Source organism: Strix aluco, chromosome 5, assembly GCF_031877795.1.
Source record: "Strix aluco isolate bStrAlu1 chromosome 5, bStrAlu1.hap1, whole genome shotgun sequence".
Classification (NCBI taxonomy): domain Eukaryota; kingdom Metazoa; phylum Chordata; class Aves; order Strigiformes; family Strigidae; genus Strix; species Strix aluco.
Window position 1 is genome coordinate 31,713,829 of NC_133935.1, and position 24,016 is coordinate 31,737,844.

Genomic DNA, 24,016 nt, shown 5'->3' on the forward strand with positions numbered 1-24,016 from the left:
ATAAATAAATCTAAAAAAGAAATTTAAAAAAAATATTGATGTGCAGTATAGCTTCCTTTGGGGGGGGGGGGGGGAGGGGCGAGCTTGGACTAGAATAAGACTAACTCTTTCAGTCCAAAAATCTTCCTTGTCTTTTATGAGACGTCCCGTAAGAAATCTGCTTTGCATGAGCAGACTAAACCAAAGTGAGTATACTGAATTTCAGTAGAAGCATGTCTAAAGGCTCCATATAAAGAAGGGGTACCGTTGTAGTAAAGTGTTTCTAGACATGAAAGATAAGGTTTTCATTAAATATTCCAACCTGATCAGATGAAAATCCTTGCTGCTCTTTGTTTTAAAATGTTTAAAGCTCCAAGGCTTAAACAGGGTCAAGGAAGGATTTAACCAATGAGGTTGTTACTCCTTTTGAAGAGCATAGTAACAGCTATTGTTGATGGAAGGTCAGTTGAATCAATCATCTAACTGGCATGATAATTCATATGCCGTAAATAACAATTAGAAAGCAACCGCTTGCTGTATATATGGGTGGAGTGATATCCTATACCATTTCTCTGAACATCTATTTATTTGAAAGAAATAATATCTTTCCACTGGCATAGATAGAATTGCATAAAACAGATAAACTTTTCCTATTTCATTGATGTTTTGGCAGTTCATAGGATTTTAGAAGCTGAAGAGGGAGACCAGTTAGGATAGGATTATAGTCTCCAAAATCAAGAAGCTTCTGAGATTATAGTACAGAGCAGGTTAACCAAAATCTAAGAGTACTAATTTGCACAAATTCCCATGCATGTTATGTTCTGGAAAGTACTCATTTAATTTTCAAGGATAATGGGTATAAAAACTTGTTCAACATTTAGAGGGAGGACTTGATTGAATGGGAGAAGATGTTTGGGATCAATTCTTTCAGTTCCTTGAGTAGTTAAGTCTCATGCAATTGTTTTCCATGTCTGTATCTTTCCTAACTAAGTTTGGAGTCTCTTGTCTGGTTTTGGTCAAGTGAGGCACAGGAGTAAGAAATTCTAATACAGTTGTAACTACCAATATGTTAAACTTCAGCAACATGCCTGAAGGAGAGACCAAAATTAATTTTCCCACTAAAAGGGCAGCTTCAGGACAAAATAAAATATTATCTGTTCTGGTTATGTCTGTTACCTAATCATCTATCATGTGTGTTTTGGGATTAGCTGCAGCATATGCTATTTTTTTTACCCAGGTACTGAAGGAGGTGAAAAAATGTTACAGGAAGAGGTCTGCATAGGGGCTCAATACACTGGTAGAGCCTTGGCATCAAAGAAGTGGCGGCAGGAAGCTGGGATTAGTGCAGTAGAGGTTCAGTGTGATGGAGATTCATAGGAAATGAGCTTTCAGTTCTGTTGTTCATGGAACAACTTTGTTAAAAGGCAGCTAGAAAGCTTCACCTTTCTCCAGTTTGGAAAGGGCATTTGAGGAGATTAAAGAAGTGGAGGCATAGGGATGGATTATTTATAGGCTGTTTGAGGAAAAATTAAGTGGAAAAGTGGGTGTTTGCAGAGTTTGAATGAAGTTTTCCTTCTGACTTGATACCTTTCTGTGAGGACTTCACTAATGTATAAGGTCAGAATTTGGCTTGGCTTCGAAGGCATGTATAGTTCTTAAACTTCATATGCTGTCAAGTTCTCAGGCCTTGTATTCTTTCTTTTGTCCATGGCAAGATAAAAATGAGATCTGAGCTTTAGTATGGCTCCAGTGCACTGTTGCAATATAAGCTGGGCCCAAAGAGTTGTGGTGAACAGAGTTAAATCCAGTTGGCAGGCGGTCACGAGTGGTGTCCCCCAGGGCTTGGTTTTGGGGCCACTCCTGTTTAACATCTTTAGTGATGATCTAGACGAGGGGATCGAATGCACCCTGAGTAAGTTTGCAGATGACACCAAGTTGGGTGGAGTGTTGATCTGCTCGAGGGTAGGGAGGCTCTGCAGAGAGACCTGGACAGGCTGGAGCGATGGGCTAAGGCCAACTGTAGGAGTTTCAATAAGGCCGAATGCCAGGTGCTGCACTTGGGCCACAACAACCCCCAGCAGCGCTACAGGCTTGGGGAGGAGTGGCTGGAGAGCTGCCAGTCAGAGAGGGACCTGGGGGTGTTGATTGACAGCCGGCTGAACATGAGCCAGCAGTGTGCCCAGGTGGCCAAGAAGGCCAATGGTATGCTGGCTTGTATCAGAAATAGCGTGGCCAGCAGGGACAGGGAAGTGATCTTACCCCTGTACTCGGCACTGGTGAGGCCGCACCTCGATTACTGTGTTCAGTTTTGGGCCCCTCACTACAAAAAGGACATTGAATTACTCGAGCGTGTCCAGAGAAGGGCAACGAAGCTGGTGCAGGGTCTGGAGCACATGTCGTACGAGGAACGGCTGAGGGAACTGGGGTTGTTTAGTCTGGAGAAGAGGAGGCTGAGGGGAGACCTCATTGCCCTCTACAACTACCTGAAAGGAGGTTGCAGAGAACTGGGGATGAGTCTCTTTAACCAAGTAACAAGCGATAGGACAAAAGGTAATAGCCTCAAATTGCGCCAGGGAAGGTTTAGACTGGATATTAGGAAGCATTTCTTTACAGAACGGGTTGTTAGGTGTTGGAATGGGCTGCCCAGGGAGGTGGTGGAGTCCCCATCCCTGGAGATGTTTAAGAATAGAGTTGACATAGCGCTTAGGGATATGGTGTAGTTGGGAACTGTCAGTGTTAGGTTAATGGTTGGACTGGATGATCTTCAAGGTCTTTCCCAACCTAGATGATTCTGTGATTATGTGATTCTGTGAAGTTTTGAATAGTAATGATGGTATGCTCCATTCCTAAATTGTGTTGATAGGTGCCTTTGTGTAAGGAATGCAAGAGCTGTTGTAACCTTTTCAGAAACTGAGCAAGCTTTTCCTTTGTGGGATGCTTTTTGTCATGGTACTTTTCTTTGAAGAAAAAGTTTACATTATACTCTTGGTTACTATAGTTAATATCCTCTGCCAGCTCTGTTTTCATAATTCTGCTGTGTAAAATGTCTCACTACTCACTAAATGTGAAAGGTGGTGGTGAGGAACCCCAAAACAAAACCCTAGTTTTTCCTTAGGAATGAGTATTTTGTCCTTGAAGAATGCTTGAACATTTTGAAGTTTTGCGCTCCTGCAGGAGAGGTCATTTGTCTTGTGCAGTGGCTTGTGTGCAATTGCTGTGAAGACTTAAAAAGCATGTTGGTACAGCTAGATTTAGCTATCGTCTTCACTTTTCAGAAGTGTTGGGCATTCAGCATCTCTGTACAGAGAAAATAATTTAAAAGTGATATGAGCTATCCCTTATCCAGGACTGAGGTAACTGTGTCAAGTTCCTAGTTGTTACCAAGTCTAGGAAAGAAGATGCTTTGAACTCCTGGTTTTAACCTTAAATCTTTTTAATTGTTCTCTTGAAATAAATCATATGGCAGTTATTAGAGCACACACAGAATAGTTAAAACTCTTAATTCTGTTCCTTAATTTAAGGGGTTCTCTGCTTGCTTTTTATTATTAAAAATTTTGTAACTGTGTAACCTAGCCTCACATACATGTCCCCCTACCTTAAGAGTTACGCTTTTCACTTCATCTTGGGCAAGACAAAGGGACCTTTCTGATGCCTGTTAATTTAAGGAGGTGTGCTTGCTGGGATTGTAATCCAGGTCAGTTGGTCCACTGGTGACTGGTCAGGGAGCTGGGGAGGAATTGGCCTCCAGTTATCTTGTATCTGTTACCACATCCTCCCTTCTGGGGTTGGGAGAGGGAGGTCTAGGGAAATCTAGCTGATGAGCTGTAGTAGGACAGAGGGCATGTATGCTTCAGTTCACTTTGGCAAAAAAGTCTGCCTTTTTGCCTCTTATACTGCAGGAAGCAAATTCTTCACCAGCAGGAGAAAGGACAGTTGGTGAGAAGGCATTCATGCTATGAGAAACTTGTTAATATTTGAGGTTTCTGCTGAGGAATTGTATTGGGAGGAGCTGGATTAACTTTTTCACTTTCATAGTATCAGCTATGAAGAACTTTCTATGGGAGAAAAATAAGTCTTAAATTTCTTGCCACATGTGTATGGGCAATGTAGAAAGCCCAGTGGGTGGAGTCCAGTGTTGTAGGATGGCAAGGACACAGCCTTCAAAGAAGGATATGGCATCACACTGTAGGACCCTGAGCCCAAACAAAATGCCAGCTCGTGATACAAGGAGTTTTGCATAAGGACTGGATGAACTTGAATCCTTTCAAAACTGAGTAAAGATCTACAGGTCAGACAGACCAGCTGTCCTTTTTGAGATAACTGGAGGGTACAGTGGATGATACCTCAGTTTGTCTAGTGGACACTGGAGCATGCCTGTGTACGTAATGTTGAAGCCTAATTTACTGATTCTTATCAAAAGGTCATCATAAAGCATGGAGCTGTTATTAGAGCCACAATGCAGCTTAATATGAATTAAAAAAACCCACTCCTGCCTCAGTTGAGATACGAGCATAGAGAATCCATGATTGTAAGCGTCTCTCTTAATGTGCGTGTGTATGTCTGCTCACACTGCATACTGTCCTCATAGGAGCACTGTGAAGCTTCATTAAAGTTTTTAAAGTGCTTTATGATCCTCAGATGGAAGGTGCTCAGAAATGAAGTGTTTGTAGTCAGATAAGTTAGTAGCACATAACAAGGATATAACCTATTAACACTAGCTATTACAGCGCTGTTAGCATCAGAAAGCTTAATGGTTAGGTTTTAAAGTGCAATTGCCCTCTGAAAAGGGATGTGCATATTTTGTATATGCTGTGTATTTTTGTGCTCTACTCCATTGTTTTCTGAACTACTGTGCTGCTGCTTCTTCCACAGTTTTGGTTGGGATTATGCTGCATCAAAATAACAACACCCCCCACCCATCCAGACCAACCAACCAAAAAAAAACCAAAACAACAAAACAAACCAAAACTTTTTGTTAGCCGTCTTAACCAATATGCCAACAGGAATAGATAATGAATGAGGTATGTTTCAGTTGGTAACTTAGTTGAAAAAAAAAATCAACTAAAGCATTTATTTCATTTATTTTTATATTAAAATAGGGATTTTGAAGTTGCTTCCAAATAACATTTTGAAGGAGACAAAACATCGGTAACTTTTACTTTGTCAAGTGGAGTCTGTGGTCCTTTATGGAAGACAGACTAGTCAAGGTAAACCTAGGCCCATAGCCCATACATTTTTAACAGAATGCTAAATAACCCCAGATGTTTTATCCATGCTACAGTTATTTAAAAATTGCCCATACTGGCCTCTCTATTTTTTGTTTACCGATTATTTGCTTGTCCCTCCAAAAAATTTCTGATTAAAAAAGCTTTGTGAATAGAACACTGAGAAAGTGAAATTTTATAGTGGTGATTTACTTGATACACAGAAACTCAAGTGAGTGCTGGGTGCTTAAAGATCACCGTATTATCAACTCCTTGAAGTAGAAGCTTCCAGGACTTAAAAGTGGAGACCTGGCAAGCCCTACTGAAGTTAAGAGGATTTATAAGTCTGAGTAAAACATTTTGGCTTTTCAGAGGGAGTAAAATTATCTGTAGCTTAGTGGGTACTGTCATAGTCAGTGTGAAAATGTGTAGAACATACAGCTGCAATACTTAATTTTTCAGAAGGGGGATAGCTGTTTCATAAATATACTTATATATTTGCTTTTATGAAACTTTGTGTAAATCAGATGCTTAGCAGTTGGTTTGGATTTTGTCTTTAGATATTCAGAGCAATTGTGGTGTTCTCTTCGGGTCTCGCCACAAATAAGAATGTTCCCTGAGATTTCACTACATTTCCTAAATTGCCATGTTTGGATTAGCCTTGCCACAAAGCATGGCAAGCTGTTACATCCAGCGGGCCGATTCTCTGCTCTGGTTTAGGTAGAGCAACCACAATAGCTAGCATCTAACTGCTTTTATTTCATTAAGTACCTGTAAATGCAACAGGCATTAGCTATTTCCAGAGTTTCATGAGCCTTCAGAGATAGGTGTAGGGGTGGTTGCAGTGCAGGCTGTAGTCCTGCTGAAGAAATCCCCTCTGGGGGAATCCCCATTCAAGCTTTCTGTACTTTACCATGAGGGTAGTAAGAGCAAAGTGTGTCAAAACCTGAGCCATATTAGTTATTCATAGCCTCCTGATGATTTTTTTAAACAATGTTTAGCCAATAGCTTAAGTAGTATGATAATATACAGTAACGATTTTTATTCATATTCATAAGATGTGCAGCTTCTGCCCCCCTGAAATTAATTCCTATGGTGTGCCCTCCCTCAAGTTCAGTTCATTCTGTGGTGGTTTTTCACTGCTTGTGTGGTCTGGTTTACTTTCAACATAGTTATAGTTCAAAACTACAGAATTAAACGTGTGTATTTTAAGGGTTCAATCCTGAGGGTGCTCCCGTGAGCTTCCCAAGCTGCTGTCAGTTATGGGATGGGGCACTGTTCCGTTCCATACTCAGTTTGAGCATTTGCTACCTGTGTTGGGCTGACTCGGGAGCAAGTCTCCTCGTAGCAGGATCATACTCACGTTACCATATTCTATTTCTGAACTACGTGCCTTTCTGTTTCAGCACATTCAAGGTAATGTCTGGAAACATCCTGCAGATTTCTTTTATGTTGCAACATGTTGCGATTCTCTTTCAAATGTTGGAGCATTTATCTATGGCAATTGTCGGAAGAGACTATCAAGTATCTGCTTAACGATTGAGTTGCAGCCTGAGACTGAAAACAGTCAAGGCAGTAGGAGAGACCGAGTTTGCTCAGCTCTCCTGCAGGTGTTCCTGCCCCTGAACCTGGATTTCAGGTTGATGTGTTCATGTCGTGTAGACAGTCCGATTACAGACTGAATTAATTGCAGACTGAAGTTCTTCTTGTCCTTGAATCAGGATGGGGCAGTACTTAAATGTGGTTTGCTCTCGAGGTAAGCGCTAGGGGTCATGTGTCCCCCGGTGCACCGCAGAAGAGTGCGTGTGGCTAGTGGGACTTACACATTCCATCATTCACCGTTTATTGGCTCTGCAACCTTAATGTAGAATTAGCATAATTGGTTGCTTGCTTTTTAGCTAGTTTTAAAGAGGAAGGCTCCAGCTGAGTTGCTCTCCATCTTCTCACGGCTCACCTATTTTACCCTTTCTGTGTATTGCCTCTGCGTGATGAACGGGGAAGGAGCAAGCGGGTGGAGAGCGCGTTAGAGCGGCGTTGCTCGGCGGGGAGAAGTTGGCCCCCGCTGCAGGCGGGCGCTGTCCCTTTAAGGCGGGAAGTAGGCCGGCCCCGTCTGGTGATTGACAGCCTGTGTGGAGTCACATGACGTGCCTCTATTTGAAGGTCACAAAAAAGCTTCTTCCTTTAGAGAGAGCAAGAGGGAGAGAGAGGGAGGGAGAGAGAGGGAGAGTGAGTGAGGGAGTTCAAGCCAAAATGGCCGACAGAGTCTCTGCTGGTTTCTGAACATTTGAAATAAAAACAAAAAACGAAACAAACACAAAATCATTTTTGGATCTTTTTTCATTTCCATTTCTACCTTGTATGCCTCAACTCGCTGGATTTAAGCACTGCTGCACTTTATGAGGTTAGTGGTATATTTATATTTTATTATTGTTTTTACCTATCAGATTTTGAAGAGCCTGAGCTGACCGTTTTCATCCTTGGTTTTGCAGAGGTGCTTTTTCTAACACGGATACTTGCTTCAGATGTTGTCTGGTTTTATGCGTAAAGCACTTTTAGAGGATTTTTAGGGCTTTTTTAGAAGGAGGTCTCCGTGGAAGTGTATTGTGGATTTTGAAGAAATTTGTAATTTAAAACACTTAGGCAAATTACAGACGATCGTTTGTATTTTCCAAGGTGGTGAAGTACGAGATAGTACTGAAAATCCTGTTTTATTTAAATAGAGGCTTCTTAAACAGTGATTTCTTCCCCACAGCACCCCAAGCTCTTAAATCTGCTGCAAAAATTTGCATATATAAAAATGGGTTTGCATTTTTTTCTGCTGCTGGGTCCGACGAGGGACAGATGGGGAAGTGTTCTCACCGGGCTATCCTTCCCAGGGAGAAAGGAAACAAACCCTACCATCGCGCACCCAAACACTTGCAGTGCTGGGAGCGGGCGGGGAGGCCGGGGGCGAGGGGACTCCCGCGCCGGCCCACCCCGGCAGCCCAGGGCGCCCACGGCGGCCGCCGGCTCCTGCGCGGGCTCGGGCTGCCGCGCCGCTCCCCCTCCCCCCGCCGGGGCGGCCGGATCCGCGGTTTCGGCCGTCGTTGGGACCGAATGGTCCTGCCCCATAAACATGGCATCGGGAGTTAAAGCGAGCCGGGCGTGCTAGGTAGTGCCGGCTTTAAAATGGTCTTACCGTGCCCAGTTGCCCAGCAGTAAGGGGACCCTCTCTGCTTAACGGGTCTGGCGACTGATAAAATGTGGGGTAGATATTTAGGAATGCACGCTTGCAAATGCAAGATGCTGGGTGCTACCGTGATGTTTTGTAGACTTCTGCTCCGTATTCTTTTTAAAACGGGTATTCGTCTGCATGGTAGTAAATGTAGCTAAAAAGCTGTGTTTTCTCGCTTTTTTTCCCCATCTTCTATGTTACTAAAATTTAAATCCAAGTTATTTTTGCATCTCCCTCCAGAACCAAGCAGAAAATTAAAGGGAAATAGCTGAAGCTTGCTCTCTGAGAATAGGCACCTCCTCCTGCATTGTAAGAGTGTGATGTAATGCTCCTTTCTGTGAGGTTAAATGAAAGAATTTCTCTGTGGTGGTATACATTATTCTTCACCCCTTCCTCATAGACCTTGTACTGTGATATTTTTTGTAGCTGGATATTTAAGCAGCAGATAATTACGCAAATAATCATGTGAATGTACTTTCAGATTGCAGTGTATGTGTGCATTGATTATGGTTAGCAGGTCAAATTTGTAAATCTACAAGGTGGGTCATATTTTATATTTCTTTGTAGTCTTACATCCATACAGTTAAGTACAAATGGAGGAGACAGATTTGTGTATGTTTACTGTAAATGTATCTGGCTGTCCTCATTATACTCTTGTAGTATATATCTGGGCTTTTTTTCTCCACTGGCTAGCAAATATTTGAAATAATTCTGTAGTGTATTAAGTTTCTCTTGGAAATTAAAGGTGTTATTTTAAATTAGAGCAAACCAATAAAAAAAACTCCACTCAACTTTGATACAGTGTATTGTGCTGATAATTTTGGTCTTACAAAATTTAGTAGTAATGGATAACCCTGTTTGTATATGAAGTAATGCATCCTCCCTGTTCAGGGTTAATGAACTTAGTAGATTCCACCCTCATGTTATTGACATGTATCCGTGTGGGGGAATATTACAGAAATGTTCTGTGTCTTTCACCTGATGCACCCTGATGGCTTTTGTTTAGTCAAAGCCTTCTTGGGCTTAGTGGAGATCATGAAGTAGCCAGAATATAGTGAATGTACCTGTTGATTGACAAACTTAATTAGTTATTAGAACTGTTTTCAAATGCAATGTAGAGTAGTAGTGTTCTCAGATTTGGTACTGACTGGACTAAAACATCAATTATGTAGTTTATGTCATAATTGCTGTAGCACAGGATGGCTGAACTGAAGAAGGAACAAAAACGTAAATTTTGTCCTGAGTTGGCAACGTTGTAGGACGTAGCCTTCCCAGAATCTGCGCTTGAGAAAAGTGCCTGCCTTTCCTGTGTGTATTTTTGCCTTCATGTGTTACTATGTGACACACTTCCAAATTGTATAAATGTTAATATAGCTTGATTGTTAGGAAGATGGAATACAGGATATTTTATAACTGCAACTGCTCATAGCTATAGAAGCTGTCGTAGATCAGAAGAAAAGCAACTATTGAGAATAATAGAACTTATTCCAGTACGGAGTCTGTCAGACACTTAAGTAGATTTGCAAGACAGTACACTGTGAATAGGAAAGACCAATTAAAATAATTCCTCATATAAATATGTCTTTGACCCATCAAATCTTAGTGCAGGGTGTGTTGAGGACTCTGCAGCCTGTGAAATCGTAGGATTTTAAAAGTGCGAGCCTGGGCAATTCTCAATACTATTTGCATTCAGTATGTTCCTGCAGCACAAAGGGAACAAAACACTTAAAATCGTTTTGAGAGACCTGACTCGAGTTGTAATTTCTAGATAAATTTGAAGGTTGCAGAAGTGTTTGGGCGAGGGAGCCTTTTTTGCTTTGTTCGGTTTATAGTGATGACACTGGGTTCGGGAGCTTTATTTCATTTTTCTATTTGCATTTGTATGTCAGTTGTTATTGGTATCTACAGGAATCAGTCCCTTTCCAAAGCAGACTATTTTAGTAGGTTGAAAACTGCAGTGAAGTCTGAGTCAGCAGAGCCCCTGGAGTTTTTTTGCACTACATCTAAGAGATTCTTGAGAAATAATTGACAAGAAAAGCCTTATTACCACTGAGCTTCAATATACAGGAGCCAGCAGTTCTAGTGGGGGAAAAAAATTCAGGGAAAACAAGTGTCTGAAAAATCAGTAAGCTTACTTTCAGCAGCTTTTTTTGGCCTCTTTCTCTCCTGCTGGGAAGGGAAAAAACCTCATAAGATCATATGGTCTTTGCTGGCTGGTTTCAGCTAAACCTAACCTTTTGAGACCTTTGTCTCTTACTAATAGATGGCTGAGTAGAGGAGAAAGCATCCAAATCTATAAATGAAGAAAAATCTATAAAATTAGTGCGTTGTTGGAAGATAATTTTTATCAGTACCTTTCCTAGTACCCCTGCAAAAACTTTGTTTGCGGCTTGCACCTTGAAACAGAATTCTTTAATTCTGGATCTACTTTCCTTTTGGTGACCAGGATGGAAGGCGAGAAGTTTAATTTACAGTTTATTTTGAACAATGTTTGTTAGAATCTGCACATTTGGTATTCTCTTCAACTGGCACTTGTTTTATAACTGAAAAGCTTGAGCGTGTTTTGCTTTAATTGATTATGAAGAAACTTACCTCCTTTCTAAGAGCTGTTTCAGCTTAAGTATTGGTTTTCTATTTATATAGCTCAAGACAGGAAAAAGATGCATAGGATATTTAGCTCTAAAAAGCTATACTTCATGGGGAATCGGGTCTGGGTATCTGCGTTCTAGTTTTGTAACCTTCCTGAAAGTCTTGTAAAGGGTGGTGTGTAATGTCAGTGTGAAAGTAGGATGTCTTTTCACTTAGAAGAATCCTGCTGAGGAAGCTGGTTAGACTTTAAGTGGCTCAACTTTATTTAGCTATAATTAATTTGATAAACATGTAGACTTCAGTCTAGGTGAATTTATTGCTTCTCAAAGCAAGACAAGTTTATGTATTCAAGAAACAGCAGCTTTAGTTGCTAATATAACACTGGTATTTAGTTGGTATGATTTCAGAGATTGGTCAAACAGATGTCTGAGTTGGGTGTCAAGATAACACTTTCTGGCCATTTCAGTGTTGAGGCCATATGTGGAGACATCATGGAGGTAAAAAATAGTATATACTGAAAATACTTCTATTTTGTTTTAGTGATGGTGCCATAATTGTTTTGAAGGGTGTGGTGCCTTTCTGTATTTATGGTGAATTCCAGCTCCAGAGCGGTACATCTAGCACTTCTCATGTGCTTAAATTCTTCCGCTTAAATTCACGTGCTTAAATTCTTTCCCTGCTTAAATTCTTTTTCTCCTTTGTACATAGGCTTCCAACCCAAGAAGACAACAGTTTCTTTTTCATTTTTTTGCAGAGGACCACCATATAGTTTGGGAGCAGCATGAATGTAGGCAAACCCTGATTTTTTTTTTTTATATGCAGTGCCATCAACACACTTATGAAAGGAGTTTCAGAGGCTTTATGGATGTTGTAATTTCAACTGTTATTTTCCTGTCTGTATGCAGTATGCTGCCATTATAGTTCAGGGCTGAAATGCTTTGGTGCTACTAGAATTACATATTTACAATAATTTCTGAAAGGTCACATTTTAAGAACTGGTTTATGTGATATTTGGATATTATAGTATGAGCAAATTGAAAGACAAACCCTGATCCTCTTTCAAGATATTGTACTTCCAGGACTACTTTTAATTAGCCCTGTTTAGTCATGTGGGAAAACATAAAACAAGATATGAACCATGGAGTTTTTTTGGGTACCTAAGAGAAGATATATTAATAGAACATGAGATGATCTTTAAAAGCAGAACAAATCAAACCAAGGGTTAAACAGCATGGAAAAATGTGTGCTAATACACCTGGAGGGGGGGAGTCTTGTTAAAAACCACATGTAGTAAGTATGAGAGCAGAGTACTGTTCCTTTCAGTGCTGTGATTTGTGTCTGAACTTAATTAAATGGATGCTTGTATATGTTAGGCAGAGAAAATTATCTGAAAGTACTTCAATATTGATAGGTGGGAAAATGCTTAAAAGTACAAGGCTCATGTATTAATACAAATTTATGTTAAATTGAGACTTCTAGAAGTAAAATGTAGCCTTGGTATTTACTACAACAACAAAACCGAAACAAAGCATCAAGATACAACTGCGTTTAATTTCATACCAGCAGGGGAGTGCTTCTCTTTTTAGGATAGTGCTTCTGAGGCCTTAACTTCAGAGTGTTTTCATCAGTAGGGGAGGTCAACAAATTTTGAGGTAGCTCAAATAAGAGCAGTGAAACATAATAGAAGGAGGTAGTCTAGCAAAAAAACACTTCAGCTTTTTTGTCTTTATTTTTATAGATACATGCATTCTCTGCAAATGAATAAGCAGTTGCTTAATTTGTGTTGGAAGAGCATTATTTTGACACTTGAGCTCCATCATAGTTGAGTGTGCTTTGAACAGGATAGTTACTTCAGTAACTGAAAAGCAGAAAGGCACAAATATTTTTAAATTAAGGTGGCCATTCTTTTAATTTCTTAAGAGTCCAAAACCCCGCTGTGCACGCTTAAATTGTGAAATAAGGGGAGGGTGCTTATCTTTCCTGGTGTTCTTAGTAGATGCAGTTAGGGCTTCCTGAAGTAAAGATACGGGTATAGCAGCTGAACCCAAAAACTGATTTGAACTTGAGCAGAACATTGTCTTAATTTCTGAATCAGAGAAGCATTTTTTAGAAAAATAAAAGAATGGAAAAGTTACTTCTAGTATTCTTAGTATTTTTTTTCTTAAGCACAGCATTTGTTAAACAGCACAATCATAAGCTACCATCCATCTGTAATTATACTGGGCACAACCTCTGTGTACATGAGAACATGCGAAACTTCAGCTGCAGTGAGACTACCAGAATTCTTTTTTTTTTTTTAGCATGTACTCACCATGCCCTTTTTGAGCTTTTTGGGCTAGTTGACCTATATGAAAACAGGAAAGGTTAAATATATATTCTGTTAATGCCACTTAACCATTAATTAGAGTTGAGCTTAGTTGTTCCATTTTTCATTTGCTCTGTGGCAAATATACACAGATGTGTTGTCATCATGGCTCAGTCTACATTTGTGAACTTGGTTACACCTGAGCCATCCAGTTCTCCAGGATGCAGTGTCATGTGTCACTTAAACCTTCCTTAAAATAAGTCTTCCACGTTTCTTCCACTTTTTGCCCCGGTTTAAATTATACTGCTTGTAGTAGAAGACATTGCAACTTTAATATTAGAGTCCTAATGTAGCAGCATTCTTGTTCTTGTTGCAGCTTCTGTATTAGCATTTATATTTTTAATTGTATATAATTTCAGTTAAGCAATCATGTGAGATTCAGGGTCTAATTTAAAACACATGGTTCTAATTCTGTGTTGATACTCTAGATATACTTGTCTACAAAACAGCTTTCTTTGGCAAGAGGGTGTCTACTACTGAGAACTTCATCAACTAAAGTGAGACTGATACATTCTGATACGTCACTTTGCCAGCTAAATATATAGCGTGTTTATGCTCAGCCTTTTGCAGAACAATTCATAGGGAGGATGATTTGATCACAACGTACAAGTGAATTTTGGTATTTTAATACTTGGAAATTCTAATCTGGTAACTCTCTGGATTTTTTTCCATGCTATTTTGCCTCTTACTGGAGAGAGTTTGAGCACAATAAAAATGAAAATGGATACCTTCTATATGCAGAGGAGGGGAAGGCAGAAGGAACCAAAACTGACATCCTTTCTATTCATACATGCATCAAAAACTGGTAGTCCTGCAAATCAGGAAATAGTAATTAGATAACTTGATCCCCATGTGAATTTTTAAAAATGTATTCTTCTGTATTCTAGTTAAGACTATATAAATAAACCTTCCCTATTCCGTTAGGCTTTACTGCGGTACTATTAGTGTTATTACCCTGCTATTTTATTCAAGGGAGCTTCTGTGGTAAATATTTAAAAAAAAAAAAATTTAAAACTGGTTAAAAAATATACAGCACACGGAAATGGAGGATATCCTATTTAGGTTATACATATGTCAATCTATATGTAGCTCTATTTTTCTTTGTGGATGTCCTTACAAGTTCATGTGCACTGGTTGGAATCTAAATGTTCAAATTGCCTGTAAAAATACTTGGTTAACCTGAAGTAAAACCCCAAAAGCTTTTTTTGAACCTAGTGTAAAAAAATGCTCCAGCTGATGCTACAGAAGTCAATTGTAGCAGTATTAATGGGAATTTTAAATAAATAGCCCTGTATTAGTCACATAAATTTTCTGTCCTTTGCAGGTACTGTTCAGATTATCTGTTTGATACATCTCAACCAGACCAAACAATGCTGAGAGAGAGAAAGTGGACAAGGCATTAGGGTTATTTTTGTTTTATTTTGTCTTTACCCATGTCCTGTAATCCTATTCAAAACAGATCTAGATTACCCTGGCAGGAATTTTTGCTAACCAATATACTGGCCTTACTGTAGTATTCATGACTGCTTCATCTGATGGAAACACACTGATGGTAGTGTGGTATAGGAAACTAAAAGCAAAATCTCATCTGGGTAACGATTTAATCTTCCTAATAAGTTGTTTAGATGTACTTCTTCATGATGGTATTTCTCTAACTTTCTAGGGTTTAATCAGCAAACATATTTTGAAAACCACTGAATTACACTGGAAAGTTTTAGTAAATGACCTGGGATGGGAGAACCTTTGTCTTACATGCAAGTAGTTATTCAGCAGTTTGAACCAGCTTAGTCATCCTTGTGCAAAAGCTATCTGAATTAACATTTATACCACCTCATCTTTGCATGGTAGCTATTCTGGAACGGCTGCTTCTGATGAAGTCCTTGAGTGACTGTTTTTATCACAAAGTAACACATTATTCTGGATTAATTTATTCTGCTGTGGTGTTAATTGGGAGACAGTTTTGCTTTACATTTACCACTTTCTACAAATACATTCTATGTCCTGATACAGAAAAACTGTAGGAAGTGTGTTCTTACCAGATTTCAGGTAAAACAAGGTGAAAAAGCCAAAAGCAGGTGAAGGCTAAACTTTGAGAGTCTAGGATTTGCATTGGCAGCTTAACATACCATAAAGCTACAGTTGCTTAGTTCTTTAAGCTAGCTCTCTGTGGTTAGGTCATTAATAACTGAACAGGTTAATTTTTGGAAAGTCAGCCTGTTTTGATAAGGTTCTGGGACAAGGTTTTTTCCAGGGTGGATTTAAAGGCAGTGTATACTTTTTTTAAAGGTGATGAGCTGTGTTTGTGTGGTTGGATCTTTGGCGTTCAGGAAAAACTGAAGTTAGCTAGTGTCAGTCTCCATTACATTCTGCTTCAGTCTAGATAATGTGAAGTGAAACTCTTCTACAATAGACTCGCAAGTATATGGTCAGCTTAAGTTCATGTAACTTCCCTTGATCTTTTTCTTAAGAAAACTTGTCTTTTAAATGATGTTTCAGCTAATGCTAGGTAACTTGATTAAGCTTACGTCCTTCTTCCCCTTCACATTCCTAGGCCACTTTTCTATTGTTAAAGTAATATTCTAAAATGCTAAGTTTTGTAACTGCTTTAGCTTGAGCATTGCATGCCCTGTGCATTTAATGTGAAGCTGTTAAAACAGACTTCATCACTGGCTCAGGGGGTTAATAAGAACAAGGTTGTAGGTGGTTCTGCATGGTAAGATTAAATATAGCAGTTTCATACTGTTTTTTAACAAACTTTGAAATAATTGTTTTTCAACTTACACAAATATCAAAAGATAGATGTAGTATCATGTATGTATATACATATATGTAATATGCATGTTGACAGTTAATGCAGTTAAAAACTGCACGGTATCAGCTGACACATGGAGATGTCTTAGTGGGCTTCAGGCATTAAAGCCATAGCAAAAATTGCTCTTAAAGTCAATTTTGAGTTTTTTGTTTGGGAAGAGCCTGCACAAACAAAGCAAGTGCCATTCTGTAAGGTCAGTGTACAGTTGAAGAGGAGCAGCAGAAAAATTTAGAGGCTCTCTGAAGGCCACACAGAAAGTCAGTGGCAGAGCCAGGCTTGAACTCAGAAGTTCCTGGCTTGTGGCCTGGGGCTGAAGCCAGTTGTACACAGCTGTACTGAATTGTGAATAGAATAATGCTTTCTTTTTCTTTTATGGGAACAAAGCTGATTTAACTAAAATTATAATGTGGGTAAAAAGATGGAATTGTGTATTTCACCTTTTTCAAAATTTCAAACACCAGAAGTTCTGTTCTGTGTTAAAACTTGCTTTCAGCAGATGTGGATTTCAACCATACTCCTTGGTAAGTGAATGTAGCTGGGTCATAAATTGTAACAAATCGTGGTGCAGTGTCTTGAGGTCAGACTAAGGGCTTTTGCTGAGGATAAAGGAATTTGGGGCTTAAAAGCTGCTCTGCACACTACCTTGAGAAATACTAACATTACAAAAAAATTTCCCTGAAAGGTACATGATTTTTTTGATGTTTTAAAGTAGAAGTGAAAACCTAGGTCAGCGGTAATCTTCCTGAAGTAACTGTTTATTAAACTGAAATTCACTTTCTATGTTTAACATTTGTGAGGTTTTTATTGAGACTTTAAACATTGTTATTCTTTAGTGCAGTATGAAAGAAGAGAGAACCTGCTGTAGGTTTGCAGACTGGTATCTTCTTCCTTCCTGAAGTAAAAACTTATCTTTGAGTACCTTTTCTTGCATGTATGTACAGTTTTGGTTATTTGAGGAGGTTTTGAGCTAAAATAATATTATAGAACGAACATCACAATTGCGAGTTATTTTTCTGTACTGTTAAAAATCTTGGCAAGGATTAGTAAATCCATTTTCAGAGTAAAAAGGACTTTCTTTTCTAGGTAAAATGTTATTAGTTCCAAGCTCTAGCAAAAAAGTAGAGTTTGGAGTGTTTTTTCTCAGGTACATTTGCTTTATCTGTGTACCATTTCTTGGTAACTGAGGCCCTATGCAAATACATAGTAAGGATATTTTCCCAAATTACTAACATGGAACCTAGCTAGAGAAAACAAACTATAAAAAAACCCCAAAAACCTAAACAAACAAAAAACACCTAAATGTTTTACTAGGAAGTAATTGTCATTTTGTTGAAAACAACAGAATTGTTGAAAACAACAGAATTGTTAAATAGTTCCAGAAAGAAATCCAGCTATTGAAAGTTTAACAATAAAATATTTCACTTCAGAGGCATCGAAGCACTTGAGCCCTCCTTTCTCTCATCTCCCCCACTCTGCAGTAGTGCCACAGTGTCTCCTGGTGTGTGCAGTGTGACTGTATCTCACTGTTGGGAAAGAATTGTTACTGAGTAGGCTGCATCTAAAACTTTTCATTGGCAGTTAAGGAAAATCAGAATAATTTGGGCATTACAGTGGTCTACTTTTTTACTTGCTCTTCTCTTTTATACACCCTGCTAACTGAGCCAGATGGAAAATGCTTTCTGAGTTTCCCTTTCGGTTTCAGCTGTTCGGGTGTTTACAAGTCCCAATTCCCTTTGCTTGTGGCTTCGGAACACATTTAAACTGGATGTCTGTCAGGTTTGTTGCACAAGCCTGGGCCACTTTAGAGATTGACATTGTTGTGGCGGTTCTTGCTCTGTTCACCTATTACAGCTGGTAATATGTTGTAATTAAATTGTATAGTTCTTCCCAGCAGGTCTTCCATAAATTCTGTAACTATGTGGTGATGAGTGGATGCATTTAGAGTAGAGTTGCTACCCAGTCACCACCTGAAACAGTGTTATGGATTAGATTCTTGCAGTGGTAAGTGGGAGACCCAGCTGAGCTTGTTTCATTCTGAGCTTTGTTGCCCCCTAATTTCAGTTGGTAGAGACAGCTTCAGTGGCAGAATAAAGTTGTTCTTCCTCTCTTTAAAACAACATGTCAAGTTAAGAGCAAGTTTGTCAAAGGCCAGTTAGATACAAGGATGTTGTTTCCAGTGGTGCCCAGTGTTTTGTTTTGGTTTTTTTAATACTCTATAGAAAAAGCGTAAGAAAAAGGTGGTGACTCCTGGTACACTTCCCCATGTAAGTCAGCCACATGTACATTACGCTTACTGACTACCGTAGGTCCAGCTAGCACTTCCAGCATAGTACATGGATTTGATTAAAGGTCTGGTCCTTCACCTGAAATTTGGAATTTTAAATGCTTATGTGAGTGATTGAATTCTGTATCACTTTTACTATAAGGTCATGCTAGCCTTTTTGCTAGGTAGTATTGACCATTTTTTTAATACAGTGGCTTCAGAGAAAGATAGATGCTTGCACGGGCAGTATGCGTGGAAGCATCAATAAAATGACAAATTAGATTTGAGGTTCTAGTGTTCAAAGGGCTTTTCTTTCAGCAGGAAATAGTCTCCCACATCAGTTTATGCATTTTAACCTTCAACTTTATATAGCAGCAAACAGTTAACCTGTTTTATGCAGAGTCATTTTTCTTAAAGAGGATAGAGGAAAGGTTTAACTGAATAGATTAGAAATGCATTTTTTTTGTGAAAAAGTGCGTATCTTACATTCCTGTCATGTATCATACACTGGTTTTGCACAGTGTCTAAAAAAGTTAAACTGCTCTGTTCCACATTCACAATACTCATTGGGGGTAGATAGGAAGAAGTAGCTGTTAAAGATAGGAGGAGTCTTCAGATCTAGTGTTAGCAGAGGTAAAAATTATTTTTGTTGCTGGAAACCTGCAGAACTTGCATTCAGCATACAGATTCATGTCTTAACTGGCTTTGATGTAGTTGTTTCTCTGGTAGGACTGATGTTGAAAAAGAGTGCGTATTTTTAACCTCTCAGAAGTAAAAAAGTCTGCTGTTTGAAAAATTGTAGTCTCTGAAAGTTTTATGCATTTCTTTGTGTCTTCTGACATCATTGCTGAACATGAGAAATGCGTGGTTTTCATTAAAAATGTTAATCTTACATAATGCAACAAGGCAAAAAGTACCTAAAAGTAGCAGATACTACTTGGGTTGGGAATTTAACAAGACACATCAGCTTAGCCTTGAAACTTTAGAAATGTGTTAAATGGTAGATTTCACTTATCACTGTAATTTCCACCTCAGTTTTTCCCTTGTGACTTAAAGTTTTTATGTTCTGTGTACCATTGTGGTGGTGTTCTTTTGTAATCTCTTAGGTGGCAGTTCAGTGGTTTCCTCATTTTAGATTGTTTTCTGGATTACCTCTTGCTTTACAGTTTATTTCACTCTTCCATAGCAGAAGAGGAGAATGGTGGATGTCCAAAAGCTTAATCATAGCCATGTTGTATGTGGTTTGAAAGCTTCTGTCATCTTGGAATTTTTGTATGTTGAAGCAACTTTCTGATGTGAATTTCCATGTTGTGAAGGAATGTAAGATTTCCAGAATATAGATATTATAGATCTGACTTAGTTTACAAGAGAAATTTCTTCATTGATAGTAATGTATAGTTAATTTAAAAATACTTCCTTCTTGCTCCTTGAGTGACACTAGATTTTTCAAGTGAGACATATATCCAGTCCTCAGATTGATTATTTACTATTTTTTTACATTTCTAAGTTATCTTATGCTATTGTATTAAAAAATTAGATACTTAAATGGGATTGAAGTTAGACATTGATCTGGTACTGTATCTGTGAATGACATAAGCAGCAAGTAAAATTCATCACTTAGCTGTAAATTACCATTCCTGGAAAGAGACAAGAAATGATAACCCTCAATCAAGATTTCAAAAATCTTGTCTCTGCACTCAATACAAATAGGAGAAGCTCTCAGATGAGTAACTGCTGAGATTGGGCAGACAGCAATTCCACAGAAATAACAGCGTAGTTAAAAAATTCTTTCTCTGGTGGGAGACCATCCTTAGTTTAGACAAATGCCTGAGGATACAGTGAACACTTTTCACTTAAACCTTCTAATGTCTTTGTTTAAGAAATAAGGAAATGATTGTTTACTTAGCAATTAGTAAGGGTTTCATGTCTAGACTAGGTGGCTTAATCTATGCTTTATTTCCAGAAGGCATAAAATAAAGTTAACTTTTTTAAAACTCAGCTAGGGAATGGCGCCCAGTATCAGGACTATAAAAATGGATGAATCAAAAATAGCTTATCGAATTATTGAACGTGAGAGGTGGCAGTCATCTCTGCCTATTAATGGACTGTTTCCTAGAGCTTCTTTTGTTTCTACCTCATAACTATGGTGGGTAGTTAATTTTAAATAGGCTGTTAAACAGGTGTTACTGTATGACCTGCAGAATACTGTTTTCCACATTCTCATTCCTTTTGGAATGAAGAAGAGACATTTCTATGTTTTTCTAAGTTAACACTATATGGGTGTCTCGGGTCATGTGCACTGATTGCAGGTAAGATGCACTACTGTGTTTAGCAAAGGCTTGTGTTTTCCCATTTAAATCGGGAAGGCATGTGATTTAGGGTGACAGTACTTCATTGTGATGCAGTGGCTGTTACTTGCAATGGTTTTGTCCATGTAACTTTCCAGTAACTTTTGGCTTTATTTATTACTTTTAGGAAGAAACATGTGACTAAACAGTAGTATTTCTAGTGTTAACCATGGTCTTAACCTGATTTATCCTCTGAGTGGTCTCTTTTTAAAAACGTGTTTATCATTAGGCAGTTGCAGTTTTCTGTGATCTTACAAAGCTCTTGACTGAACTTTTAATATCCTTCCTGATAATGCTTCCTAGGGAGAACTGACAGCTGTTTGTTATCCTTCCAAACATAGTTTGCCAAAAAACAAGTTAAAAATATTAAAAACCAAACAGCACCACCCCCACCCTGCAAACAAAAAGAAGCATTGAGGTGTTTACTTAGAAATTCTTGTTTTTCTCTATTGTATCAGTTAATGGAAGCAAGTAATTAAAAACATGAGGAGAAATTAGAAATTACAGGGTTTGAGATGCTGTAAACTTTCAGAGGCACTTCTACACTTCTGTACAAGCAGTATATGCCAATACATTGTGCTTGTAGACATGAAAAAAAGGGGGGTGAGATTTTTTTCTTTGCTATATATGGAAACTGATTTTTATTAGCTTTCTGAAGTATATTGTACATGTTTTCCTAGGAGATTCCTAAAACAGAAGGAATTTTCCTTGGTACATATTCAGTCATATCATAAAACGTAAACCTATGATATCATATGCTTAGAAATTTAGTGTTGTCCTTTAGAATTATTGTTAAAGAATTTGTTCTTCAGAAGGAAAGAAGGGTGCACAGCTAATAATGTCAAATCAAGCATTCTGCAATTAATTGTTCTTCAAAAACACAGCAGCAATTTTAGGTCTTCGATATTTAGGAAAGTGTATAGCAATGCAACTTTTACTTACTTGTTGGTTGTCCGTATCTTCCCCCTACTGTTTTTGACAATATCTTGGGCGTATAGCAAACCACTAGATTCCAGAGAATGTTGGTTGGTATGATACTGTTGATTCAGGACAGTGATGGGTGTTCCATATGAATGAAGAATTCACAGTTGCAGATAGACGAAAATAATGTTCTAGGTAATGAAGAGTGCAGCTGGTGTTTGTAGATGCTGCATGCCTTGGTGAGGTATTTGGTTCTTTCTGTCATTTTGAGGTCTTAAGTAATCACTTTCTTTGAATGCCAGATCAAAATGATCACATCTTCTCTGTGTCCTCAAAACTCAAGAGATTATTTAAGGAGACAAGTTTGGAGAGGCTTTGAATTTTTTGGCTTGCTTAAGTAACTTCATGAGGAAGGGTTACTAGTTTCTTGTAGTTCAAAACAAGTCATGTCTTGCACTTGCAGTCTTTTGTTGTTTTCGTTTTTCCTGTTTCCTACACACAGTTTCTTTACAATTCTCTAGTTTTCATTCTGTGTGCCAATGAATAATTTCAGCTTACATCTTAGTCACATGAGTCATGACATAAAGTATTGAGCTGTGGTGTTTTGAATAATATTTTATCGATCTCACTTTTGAATGGAAAATGACTAATGAAAAGGATGGGCAGCTGGTTGCAGTGAGAAGGGTGAGAAGCACGCATTTGGCAAACAAACGCTTCTGTACCAGGCTCTGCAAAGAATCTGTGTGCTCAACACATTTGAAGATTCCCTAAGAGTCAAACAGTCATTTTTCAGTGCTCCTGAGGTCTTACTGCTTTTAAACTAGGTATCAAGTCTAGCATATCTCTTTATTTTGCGCAAACTGCACTAGAATAGAGTTCAGGTTTTTTTATTGACTGAGAATGTATCAAATTCCGTAGTAAAACCTACACCTTTATTCACTTATATTTTATGAACTGTTAAGTCTCATGTTTTGGCCTTCAGAATGTCTGTAGCAATGCAGCAAGGAGAGGACTTCATGCACTTGCAATTTACCTGGTTTCTTGAGCAGCGTCTGCAGTCTCTCATCCTCACTGAGGCTTTAATGAGACCTGATCCCTGCCTGTCTGCCTTTACAGCAGGTGCAATACACAGAACAGGAGGGCATGGTCTGTTGATAAAATTGCTCACTTCAGTGTCATCTATACACCTTACAAGTATCACTCCATCATATGAATGGTAGTGTGCATCTGATTCTAAAAGCCTGTTAAAGGAGACAGCTGACTTGATTTAATTTATCAAGATTATTTTTATTAGTGTTTAAATCTTCATACAAAAGTAGGGAGGGAGGAAGTTTGTTATTTGTGTATTGTAAAGAGTATATCTTGAAATGCATGCCAAAGTTGATGTGTGACAGGACAGTCTATTTTAATTATATACCTGGAAGCGATAAATGTATTTAAGTGGGGTTTTTTTTGTTGTGAAACACCTAGCTTAAAAATTAGCACTGCTGTTTCACCAGATTTTAGGTTTTCATCACCTGTAATTACCCTGTAAGCAACAAATATTGAACAGTAGCCTTGTGAAATAGGGTGTTTTAGTGATACAGTATTTACTGTATCTCTGTAGTACTGGCATAGCAAGTCCTGACTTTATTGTTGTCTGCAGTGGAATCTTGATGACCTTAAGTACAACCATGATCTATAACAGTATAGTTCAAATTCCATTTTTTCTATTCATATGGTCCTCCATGACTTACAGAGTGTCTCTTAAAAGTGTGAGAATGTGCTGCAACACAATTACATGTTTTGCATGAGATATCCATTAGACATAATAATAGATAAAAGCTAGGGATTGTCAGCTTTGCATATATAATAAAACTGTTGAGAACTAAGTGCACTGAAAAATGGTTCTGACTGATCATTAGAACCAAAGCATAAATGTGGCAATACTGTATTGTAACGAAAGGATCATATATTTCTGCTTTTCTGGATTTGAACAGTTACTTGTCTGATGGTTATGTCTGCTCTCCTGACAAATAGGTCTACTACGTACACTACTACCACTGTTCGCATAAAGCTTCTGTGGCTGCAGACTAAAAGGTTGCTCTCTCTTTGGTTCCAAGTACATTTGGACACAACTCAACAGTGTTTGATCTTGAACTTGGTCATACTTCTAAGTGGCAATGAGTTGATTAGGATCTTTAAGACCTTTTTGTTGAAGGTTGGGTGACTAGTTTAACCCAGGAAAACTCAGCAACTTTTGGGCTGTTAATTTCCAAGGAATTACTGGGGGTGGCGAGTGGAACACCATTTACTGAGGCCTAGCTGTTAAATCTCATCAG

At 38.5% G+C, this 24,016-nt stretch overlaps 1 protein-coding gene across 19 annotated transcripts in view; it reads left to right on the plus strand.

Annotated features, from left to right (window-relative positions):
- The window catches only part of TNRC6B (trinucleotide repeat containing adaptor 6B), a 149,207-nt gene that overhangs the window by 50,380 nt on the left and 74,811 nt on the right, over positions 1 to 24,016 (plus strand). The window contains exon 1 of one of the 19 annotated variants that reach the window (XM_074826721.1): positions 7,357 to 7,584. The exons of the other annotated variants lie outside the window; for them this stretch is intronic. Coding sequence (XP_074682822.1) covers positions 7,580 to 7,584 — 5 coding nt within the window. The 5' untranslated portion in view covers positions 7,357 to 7,579. Of the gene's footprint in view, positions 1 to 7,356; positions 7,585 to 24,016 lie in introns of those variants that run through there. 19 annotated transcript variants of the gene reach the window in all.